We start from the raw sequence: 11,599 nt of genomic DNA on the forward strand, positions 1-11,599 counted from the left end.
GGGAGTGCTTGTCTTTGTACATACCATGACTACAGATAAAGCAGAAGATAGGACAAGAAAGAAAAAAGTGTCCTGTACAAACAGCTGGAGAGGAGGTGGGCTCCAGGGACCTCATTACCACCTTCAAAAGAGGTAAAATAATGCCGCTAAGCTGTAATTTCTGCATGTTGCAGTGCTTCCTTCCCTCTCCTCTGGGCTGGTTACACCTCTTCATTCAGCAGTTTGCTCAAGGCAGCTCTGCTGCAGGCTCCCATTTACAGAAAGCCACCACCCACACCAGCCGCTAACGCTTAGTGTTCACAATCCGTGAAAAGCGTTTATGTTGTGACGTCTCTTGCACAAACATCACCGGATCGATCACCTTTCCTCTGAGCTTCTACCAGTTTCTTTGCCCCATCTGTTCTTCCAGGGCAGCTTGGTGCGCCGGCTGATCCGCACAGGTCTAACTCTGAATGGGGACCATCTCCCTGTTGCCAGGCTTGGTTGCTTCACCGTGCTGTTGCTAACAGAGCGCTTCCTGCTGTCTCCCTTGCCTACCAGGAGCAACCGGAATGAGAAGATGGCTGCAATTGTTACGCACGTGGCAGGCAGAAAATGGATGCTAATCTAGACCTTAATTAATTTTGTTGCTGCCTTATGCGTAACTAGGATACACAGAAAAGTTGCAATGGCTTTTCAGTTAGGAAAATGGATGTCTTTTAAGCATTCTACAGAAAAAAAAAAGAAAAAATAAAGCCTTTTTCACCAAAGATTAATTAGTATACAAGTGTGATCAGTGGCAGCTCTAATGCTTTCGAGTTGGTGTGGATGTCACCAGAAAATTTTGTATTAGACTGATGTGTATATAAGTGTGCACACGTATAATGCAGCAGAGATGTAACATAATATTAACAAGATAAAAATATTTAGTTAATGTAAGTTTGAAAACAGAAAATGTGGCTGTTGCCTTGTAAAGAACCTTTTAACTTTCTTGTATGCACTTTTTTCACTCAAACTTGGCACAGCCATGCTCTACTTTGCAGGCACCTGAACGCGTAAGAATTCTGCAGTGCATTTAGGTGTTGGTAGAGAAAAAAACTACTTTTTACATGTATGAAGTTCTTACAAGCTGTAAGCTGCTCAGTGTTGCCTCTAACATTACACACCACCTCCTTTTTATTTACCACCCTCTCCCTTGCATACGTCTGCCATTGCATGTCACTGCTAAGACAAGGAGGACAAAGATTTTAGCAAAGTTCATAAAACTCTGCGGGGATGGGCCCAACGGTCCCCAACATATGAGGCATGCCTATAGCATGCCTGACTGCCCGTAAGTGCAGCAATGGACCTTTGTAATACCAGACTGCAGCCTCTCCTGGGAGTTGCTAGAATTCAGTAACTAGCAGTTGTAAAGTTGGGGCAGGGGAGCTGCTGGCATTTTTAATTTCATAGAATATATTCCGGGCTTTTTCAAGCAGCCTGTAATCCAAAGTCACTGTATATTATAGCAATCAAAGTCCAGCAGGTGAGGATATAAACAAACATGGTTCACAAACAATGTTATTTCTCTTACCAAACTTACTATGAGTGTTCAGGAGGGTAATGAGCATGCTACTGCCAACAGACCCTATATATGCAACACTGACTTTTCATTTTGTAGTTGTGGAAACTACGCTTAGGGATTACTTAGGTCTTTGGAAGAAAGTTGTATAGACTTCGTTGGTCATGCTTTCTCAAATATGTTATTTGCATATCCTCTTCTAAAAAGTCTCATTGTCTTTGCATAAACATTTATTTAATTTTGCTCAGCAGTAATAATAACTAATATATGTGCTAGGGTAATAATTCATAAGGAAGTAATAGAGTTGCATTTGCCTATACAAACACTATTTTCCCATGCTGTACACAGGCACTAAGATAAATGTTATTACTAGGGTTTCTTGTACAGTTTGTGTCCATCCCCTCTCTAAAACAGAAGATCTCATTTATTCAGCCCTTCATATCCTTCATCACAATTGACATTACATTAAAAGAGGGGGAACATGATATCACAACTTTGTGTAGAACTTTAGATTTAAAAAACATGCTCCTTCACAGAGGGAAGTTAATGAATTAGGCAAATGGAAGCATCAAAATATTTACCTTGTAAAAAATTGATGCAGCGACTAATAAGCTTACTAAGTTCTATTGGTTGGTTTGTTTTACGGGAACTTGCTTTTCAACTTTACTGAATGCTTTCAAAGTATTAAAATAGAGAACACAGTATTTTGGTTTTTAATACCATATTATTTTTCAATACTGATCATTTTTGCCAGCAGTTCAAAACTGCTCTCTATATAAGAAGAAACATCACATGCATATGCACCGATAGTGGCTTTTTTTTTTTAATTTCAGCACATTAGTCTCCTCTAGCTATAAAAAACTATAAAACACAATAAAGCTGCAGGATGCTGATACACTAGTTTCTCAACTCTTGTCCCCCTTATTCCTTTCCATTTCCCCATAAATACACACTTTTATGCAGCTGGACTTTTGCATAAGTGCAGTGTTTAGTAAACAAAATGGAACAAACCAAAACCCAATATAAAGGTCAATAAAACTATTTAGAAAAGGAAACTAGGGAAAAACATATTATTGACCAACCATTTTGAGAGATGAGCAGCATCATGCTTGTACTGTAGTAACTGAGTTTAGAAACAGATACAGTATAATCTCTTCAATTGTGGATTTAGTTCAACTGTCTTCTATTTTTTAATTAATTTCTGTAAACTTTGTGGTTTTCTGACCCCTTGGCTAGTTTCAGTCAAATTCGGCAAGGGAGCAGACCATATTAGACGCAAAAATCTTGTGCAAGTATCCAATATGAAAAAATTGAAAAGGCTCTGTCTTCCTCTACTGTGGGAAAAGTAGAGAGAAAATGATTTTCAAACAAACTGAGTGGGACAAGGTCCGGGCCACACAGCAGGTACATACCAGCCAGTCAAGTCAGCACATGTGTAGCTCCAGCCCAGCCACGGCACATGACATCTCTTTCCGTCCTACAGGCCAAAAATAAGGTATGAACTGGGGATAGGGAGAGTAGGAAGAGGAGGCGGAGGAGGAGAGGAAACAATAGCATTATTATCTTGGGGAGAAGAAGGATACCATATTGTAGACATTTAAGAAAGTAGAGGATACGGAGATAGCAAAGAACTGGGGAAGCCAGTAATGCACGACTCGCCAAAAGGCAAGCTTACTAAAAACTAGACTTTGTTTAACAGCTTACAGAAATGTATGAAATTCATCATACCTCAACAGACCACCCGCATACCTGGGGAGAAAGGGAGTGGCATATACTGGCAGAGGGAGAGACTGCTGTACAGAAGTCGTCACTGGAAAAGCACCTGGAAAGGCTACAGAGCACTCCAGTAAATGCCCTACTTGAGGATTTCTGTGCTTAGCTGGAGGAGCAACTTGACAGAGATAAATTGATGTGCATGCCTCCACTTCCCGAAACATACTGTAGACTGAAGTGTAGTAAAACCTGGGGGCTGCAGCAGCTCAGCACACACACCAAAGTTCATTGCACCGGACATTGGAAGACCCACAGGAGCGGGCACTGTCTGCATTTCAACATCCACCAGTTAAACACGTCAGCTACCACCTTGTTCAAAGGCAGAAGGTATACAGGTGACCTCCAACATTCAACGCAGGCCAGTAACATCCCTGTTGTATTTAGCAGATGCGCAGAAGCTCTCTAATGGGGTATGTTTCACAATGTTATGAACACAGCATGTAGAATATCCTCTCAATAGTTTATCCTACTTTTCCTGTTTCGGGGGGGTGGGGTGTCAAAACAACCACCACATTAGTAATAAAATGTCATTCCGTTCCTTATCTTGCATCTCATAGTTTCTCTGGCAACAGGAGTTACAGCATTTCCTTTATAAATCAGATATGCTGGACAGACTATACATGTTTACTTGCTAGCCAATATACATTACAGATTACTGACTGCCAAAACAAACTCCTTTATCCAAAGCTCTGGGAGGTAGTAGACAGCCTGTGTAAGTTTGGTCAGCCTCCACGACAGTGAACAGTAATAACAGCAGAAACAGATTCTAGCTGTGCAACAACTTTGCTATGCAAGTCACAGCAATGGTGTAACAGCTCTTCCCCAGCTCCAGTCAGATGCCAAGGCTACCCACCCCCAACCCCACACCAGAGATATTTTAGATTAGAGGCTTGTTTTATTATGAATACTTACCTAGCATTTGAAAGAGCAGCCTATGCATTCCTGAAATTGCTACTTTCACAGCATGGGTTTTTTTTTATACAAACAATCCATATTTTATCATGTTACTCCCGTTGCACATTAAGAGTGGAAAATAGGATAAAGCATACTTTTTACAGCTTTAAGAAAAAAAAGCTATTGAGATATTAGGTGGCTAATACAAGCTTTGTTAATTGGAGTTCTAGAATATTTTCACCTATGCTGAGGTTGCTTCCTTTAAGGAAATATTACACTGCTGAATTTGTAAGCACGGTAACTTAGCAGATCATCATAATTTCAACATGGAGTAATTCGAAACCTGTTTCAAAAGTTTTATTAATTCAAGTCATAAAAAAGTTACAGCAACTTCTATATGTACAAACAGCCATAAAAACATTACGTTCTGTTACACAGGAGACAGTCTCATTACAACATGGCTACAAAAATCATTATTTTCAAAAAACCGCCCACAAGGGTAAAATAACCATTTAAGCATGTATGCTCCAAAATGCTAGTAACAGCAGTTGTCAACTCATTGCATCATCATAAAAAACCCCATAAAATCACAGAGCAATAGTTAAGTTTGACTTGAGTAAGATGGGGCATTTAAGATTTAACTCTCAACAAATAGTAAAAGTCGTAGCATGCTAACCAGTCTTGGCTGTTAAGAGTTTTAACAATTATTAAGTGAGCATAACCGCCTCCCTTTCAAGGAGGAATCTTTTAAGAGTTAAGATCCATGCCTCCAATGTTTCTGTTGTCGTCTTCTTTGAATCTTACTCTGTCTTCAGCTGATTTAACTACGCATTCAGCCCTCTATGCATTTCATTCATTTCCTTTACCTGGAGAGGAAGAGGTAGAGAGAGATCAACATTTGTGCTACTTCTCAACACCAGACTCAAGAAGTCAATAGGACTTAACAACCCAGATTTTCATTAGCGAAGGGATGTGATATAGCACTAACAGAATCAAACATGCCAAGACCACTATAACACTTCAGCTTTATTATTAAAAAAAACCCCTCACAGATCTCTTTGGGGTGTGCGCAGGGAGCAGACTTCCACTATTTAGCTACACCACCCTCTGGATTCCTTTACAAAAGGCTGTACACACTTGGGGTGAAACACCATGCGCTATCACCATTTGTTACTATTCCATTAGGAAGTAGCTCTTCAATAGCAACTGCAAGCTCCATGCAAATATCTCAAGTAAAGGTCTTCATGACAGAACAAGACTATCAGTATTTCCTGTGGGTTGTATAGTCCTTGCTATAGATACATAAAATTAGTACTTCCTGTCAGCACTGCCCCCCACCCCTGGGAAATGCAGCAGATCACCAGTTGCCTTTGAAACTAGTGCAGAAGAACATGGAGAACTATAGAGAGATGAAAACTAGTTACAGAATTTTGAATACTTTCAGTCTCCTTGAACACATCTGAAGCACCTGAAGCAAGCTTTTAACCTACAGCAAACTTAGGAGTTTCTAGATTCTGGCCAACCCCCTCCCCGCACATACACCATAAACAGAAATTAATTACCTCTGCTTTCACGTACTTCCCTTTCCTCCTCCTTGTGAAGACCTGTAAGAGAAAGGCAGAATAATTGTGAAGATTTTCTTGAAGTCTTGACTTAGATGAATAACTTTATCTGGTTGTGACTTTAAAATTCCAAACTTGAAGCTGTCCCTTCCCCATCCTTCCAAAGCAAGGTACACGAGAGGCTGTCTGTCAATCTCAACTACTTTAAACCAGGAGGCAAGACAGGTACTTTCTTTGCCTCAGTGAGTTTTTCCTAATACTTCCATTTTCTGTGCAACACCCTTCAATCGTAACCTGAAGCAGTGACAGTATGTCACCTCTTTCCCACCTCCCAAGTCTCAAAAAAGAAGCCAGTTTACAGAGGAAGACTGTTTCTATCAGAGTCCAATTACCCCGGTATGTTGTTATTTCCCAAACTGCACTGTTACCCATTCTGCTTGGCAGCTTTGTTAGAACTTACCAGAACAACAACTCCAGCAACTATTGCTATTATTACTACTACAATGACAGCAATGAGGCCAGGAGTCAGAGACTTCATGGAAAACTCCGGTGCTATTTCATCAACATAGTAGACCACTGTCTTCTCAAAACGCAGCATTTCATTATCAATGCTGACATTTAGTTGGTTATTATGAAAGATGGAGTCACCTTTTACCTAAGAACAGAAAGGAAAAAAGACACTTGCTAGTTCACATTGTAATAGGCATTCGTCTAAGCAGTGTAGTAATTCATCTTGCTTTAGCCAGTACACCGTAAGACTACTGAATGCAATGCAATATAAACATCTAGTCTTTGGCAGACTTTACCTATGACACACTTACATCTTTTTCAAAGTAGTAGGCCACATCAGCTATATCCACATCTCCAGAAGATTTGTCTGAGGAATTTTGCTTCAAATCAATAGTAATGTAAGGTTTTTCATACTGCAAAAAAATATAGTATGGTATTAAGAAGGGGCTAGTTTAAATCCAACTATCAAATGCACAGCAAAGTATTATGATCCAACTTGTGAACTTGCATCCTGAATCAAGTTTATGGTACTTGTTCTCAAGCCAACTGTTTACAGTACGATTCAAATTCCACTTTTTTAGAGAGGCAAACTAAGAATTCATCTGCAGACTAAGGAGAACAATATGTAATTTCTCAGTATTTCAGTTCAGATACAGCTATTTGCTAGCTGCTCAGTAAGTGTCAGTATTTTGAGGGCTTCTAGTAAGACACATGCTGTACTGCATTAGTCAAACAAGAGTTTTCAAAGTTATTCACAACAAAATAAGTTTTGATACTTTATTAAAAATTATGTGCCTCTTACCAGAACACTAGTTATATAGCGTCCATCCAGCATGTAACGATTGGTAATTGTTTCCTTGAAGAACCTGTAAGGATATTAAAGCCACAGCTGTTAAAAACAGTACTATTTTACACATCTATTTTCAGAAGCAGGGAAGATTAGTATAATTGTTTTTTTTTTTCCTGCAGTCTCTCTGTGGTGGGTTGACCCCAGCTGGCAGCTAAACCCTCACCCTAGTCTCTCACTCACCTCCCCCTAGCAGGATTGGGAAGAGAACCAGAAGGGCAAAACCAAGAAAAAAAACCCTCATGGGTCAAGATCTAGTAAGTGGAAAGGTTGGGTGGGGAAAATAGAAAACCCCAAGTGATGCAAAAGCAATCACTCACCACTAGCGGATTGATGCCCAGCCAATCTCTGAGCAATGGCTACTTGGGAAAAGCTTCCCCCAGATTTATTGCTGAGCATGACATCATACAATATGGGATATCTGTTTAGTCAGTTTGGGTCAGCCACCTCAGCTGTGTCCCTTCCCAACCTCTTGGCCCCCGCCCCCAACCTGCTCACTGGGGCAGCAGAGTGAGAGTCTGAGAAGGCCTCAACACTATGTAAGCACTGTTCAGCAAAAGCTAAAACATTGGTGACTTATCAACACTGTTTTGGTCACCAGTCTAAAGCACAGCACCATACTGACTGCTACCAAGAACATTAACTCCATCCCAACCAAACCCAGTACACACTCATTATTAAATTATGCTAGAGCTCTGTTAATTCCTAACAGTGAAGAGGCACTTACTGAAAAATAAACACATACGTTACTGCAGTGTTAGAGAGAAGAGTCTGAACAGTTTTGAGAGTTCAGAAGAGGACCTAGAGAGCAGCAGCTTTTGTTCTAGTGGTGGTGGGGAGGGGAAATCTAATAGCTACAAGCACATTTTTCTTGCTATATGCCCTCTGACAGAGAGAAACAGGATTTTATTTTAGCCAAAAAATAGCTAAACTGTTGTTTTTCTCCTGCTGCTTCTATGCAGTCCCTCCGCCATCTTTGTCAGTTTACTTTTTGGGCAATTTCACCTTATCACCTTCGATTTCCTTCAGTATATTGACTTGATTAAAAAAACAGTAGCAATCAATTTTAAACAGAAGTGAATCTCATTAGCAGTTAATTTATTTCCAGTAAAAATTAAAGCAGTTCTATGAAGGATCAGTAGGTCACTTCTAAGATGCCTCAGAAATTAGTTCACAGGTTTGACAATGCTTTTAAACAACTGTTTAAAAATACACTAGATATCTAGTAGTGCATGCAGACATTGCCATGACATCTTACTATCATCACTTACTTCTTTAAAGATTCAGTGTTCAGAGGAGCATTCCTCTCAGCATGTTTCATTTCAATGATGATCCACCTGAAGTAATAGGTAAATACAATGAATATTCTTAAAGCACATGCATATAACAAAGCATACTAAAAATCTAACCCCAGGCAAAAAAACAGAGCAGTGAGAGAAAAACAAAGCAAGCCCGCTCCAAAACCTTTCAATGTCTCCTTGTTTCTAAAGGGGGGGGGGGAAGCCGTAATCAAGTGTTTATTGCTCCATCTTCATTCATCCCCAGCACATCATTCGTACAGGTAAGTCCTCTACAACGGAAAACCTAATACAGGAGTGTTTTCATGTCACAGCACACCCTGTTGAAAGACTTACGTCGTTCTGACTAATCGATCGCACTTCAAGTCTGCATCATGTTTGTCAGTTCTTCTAACACCAGCTGTATTTACACACCAGCAGGTGGTTCCATTGCACTGCTTCGCCTTGAAAACACCAGTATTTTCACACTCGGGATCATAAAGGCCATCAGTGTCTTCAATTGCATCTTTTGGTTTATCACGACGACCTGATTTTGAGCCCATCACTTCTGCTTTCATCAACAGGCATTTTGAAGTCACTAAAAATAACCAGAAAGTCGTATTATGCAGCACGTTCAAAGCAGAGCTCTTGGTCTGTAAAAACACAACGTTACATCAGAAGCAACTAGATTTGAAGTCATTAATAAGGAAAAGCGGGTGCCTAACACATAGGTGGTGCAGGAAGTCAACACAAGTGGGATACGTCAGCTTCTGAAGCCAAACGCGTAAGAAGTCCAGCCACCTTCAGTTTCGTTCAGCCAGGGGATCATTTACGGCTTAGCTGAGCGCGAACCAAGAGTAAGGTCCTCTAGATTTGTAGGAAAAGTCATGATACATGCTTAGAAGAAAGCTAAAAATTAAATCTTCGAGAAACCCTTGCCATTAGAGACCAAATATTGAGGAGGATGGGGGAGCCTGCATCAGTATAAGCATACGCACATCCACACAAGTTACACAGGAGGAATCCCGAACGCTTATCCTCCATTGCCAGTTGACCTGGAAGAGCGGGAAGACGCCCTCCTTCCTCACTACCATTATTTGCCGGGATCTCAATGCTCGCTTTCACGTATTCCCTGGAGCTTGGCTGGCCCTTTCCCTTGCCGCCCCGTACCAGAGAGCGCCCAGGCCGAGCCGCAGCCGACACGCGTGCTTTACTCACGGGTGCTGCAGTTCACGGACGCGCCGAAGCCGAGCGAGTCGCACCAGCAGGCGCCGTTCAGCAGCCGGCAGTTCCTGACGCGGTTGTTCTTCTCGCAGTTGCACGCTGGAAGGGAAGCGCGGCTGTGAGCGCGGACGCCCCGGGGGCAGGCAGCCGGCCACCGCGGGCGGGGAGGAGAAACAAAAGCCGCCCCTCGCCGGGCGGGGGGCAGGCATGGGGTAGCGCCGCTTCCCACCTCGCCACCCGCCCTTCCCTAGAGAGGGACGAGAACCGCCTTCGCGACGCTCGGGCTCCCCGGCCGCCCTTCCCGCCGGGCCCCTCCGGCCGGGGACAAAGAGGCGCGGAGGCCGGGCGCCCCTGCCCGCTCCTCACCTTCCCGCCCGCGGGGCCGCCCCTCCCCGCCCGCGGCCCCGGCAGAGAGGGGGCGCCATTTTGTGGCGCCGCGCGGAGCGGAGCGCCCAGCGGGGCGGCTCGGCCAGGGGCGAGAGGGGCGGCAGGACGGGGCCACCGGGCGGGGGAGCGCGGTTGTGGGGGGGGGGGGGGGGGGGGCGCGGGGCGGACGGAGGGGTGCGGGCACTCACGGGTCTGCTGGGCGCAGGTGGCGGCGCAGAGGAGCAGCAGGAGCGCTGCCCCACAGAGCGGCTTCATAGCTCGGGCCAGCGGCGGGGCGCGGAGAGACCGGGGAGAAGAAGAAAAGTCCTCTGAGGCGCGGGCAGCGGAGCCGGAGCGGTGCGTGCGCGGCGGCGGCCCGGTGTGAGCCGCTGGACAGGTTCTGCAGGTGGTGGTGGCTGCGCCGCGCCCTCCCGGCTCCGGTTACACCTGGGACGCGCAGGGGGCGGCGGCGGCGGCTCCTCCTCCCGGGCCAGCCGGGCGTGCAGTTAAACCACCGCCCCCTCCCCCCGCACCTGGGCGAAACTGGATGGGGCAGGGCGGGTCCCCGCTCCCCTCCTGGCCCAAATCGAGCCTCTTCCGCAGGGCTGCGGGCGGGGCACAGTGGCCTAGCCCGGGGCGGGGGGCGCCCCGAGGTGCGGTCGGTGCCGGTGAAGGGGCTGTGAAGCCGCCCCGCCCGCGCTGGAGGGGTGGCGGGATGGGGTCGTGGCGGTGAGGAAGGGAGCGTCGTCGGGGAGCCGAGGGAACGAGCGGCCCCGTCGCTGAGGAGAAACCGTGTTAGTCATCGGGGGGAGCTCCCGGGCGTGTTTGCTTTGCGGGGCGGGGAGGCCGCCCCGCACGGTGACGCACGGGCCGGGGGAGCAAAGCCGCCTTCTCTCGGGCTCGGGGCTTCCCGCCCCCGCCGGTGACCTCCCGAGGGCCGGGACCGCGGGAAGGCCTCCCCCGCCGGCAGCCCCGGGGGTGGCCGGCCCCGAGGTCTCTGCCCTGGCCTTGCGGCCGCCGGGCCCGGCGTCTCCTTTCCCTCAGGAGAGAGGCGGGGGGGTGTTTTCTCTGCGGGCAAGCGGCCACGGATCACTGCCGCAGTCCGCTCTCGGCCAGCTGAGACCCAGTAATAAATATTCACACTTTATAGTTAGTTTTGTTCACATTCGGTGGTGCCCTTTGAACTACCCTGTGGGGACTTGGCGTTTAAAATAAATCCTGATAATCTCTCGGTTAACTTAAGAAAAGACAGAGCACCTATCTGTGTAGAATAAGCTATTTATTAAGGATCTTTCTGCTGGTTTGTTGGTATCTTGTTTGTTTGTTTTTTTTTTTCCTTTTCTAAAATACACACTATATCACTCTACCTTAGTGCTGCTCTGAAAAGAGTCGCTTCTGGTGCTGCCGCATCCACGCTTCCTTGTTCATAAAACATGTAGTCTTCTGGTGCTCTTCTGAGCACCAGAGCTTTGTGGGAACCTACAAAATAGTAGGTAGTGCCGGAGCCCTGCGAGGTTGCCGAGGAGGAAACACAGGAAAGCCTGCTGCAGGTTTTAAAATGGCTTGCCAAAGTAGAAGGCAAAAGATAGGTATGGTAGACTGAAAA

General features: G+C 45.3%; 1 protein-coding gene across 1 annotated transcript; it reads right to left on the minus strand.

Moving 5' to 3' along the window:
• Positions 1-4,935: 4,935 nt before the first annotated feature.
• Positions 4,936-10,269, minus strand: EPCAM (epithelial cell adhesion molecule). The gene is made up of 9 exons (XM_075708108.1): positions 10,203-10,269; positions 9,622-9,726; positions 8,761-9,001; positions 8,398-8,463; positions 7,082-7,145; positions 6,591-6,692; positions 6,230-6,424; positions 5,770-5,811; positions 4,936-5,073 (listed from the first exon to the last, which is right to left on the minus strand). The coding sequence occupies exons 1-9, from the start codon at positions 10,267-10,269 to the stop codon at positions 5,032-5,034; spliced, it is 924 nt and encodes a 307-aa protein (XP_075564223.1). The 3' UTR covers positions 4,936-5,031.
• Between the last annotated feature and the right edge of the window lie 1,330 nt (positions 10,270-11,599).

This window comes from Pelecanus crispus, chromosome 3 (assembly GCF_030463565.1).
Source record: "Pelecanus crispus isolate bPelCri1 chromosome 3, bPelCri1.pri, whole genome shotgun sequence".
NCBI lineage: Eukaryota > Metazoa > Chordata > Aves > Pelecaniformes > Pelecanidae > Pelecanus > Pelecanus crispus.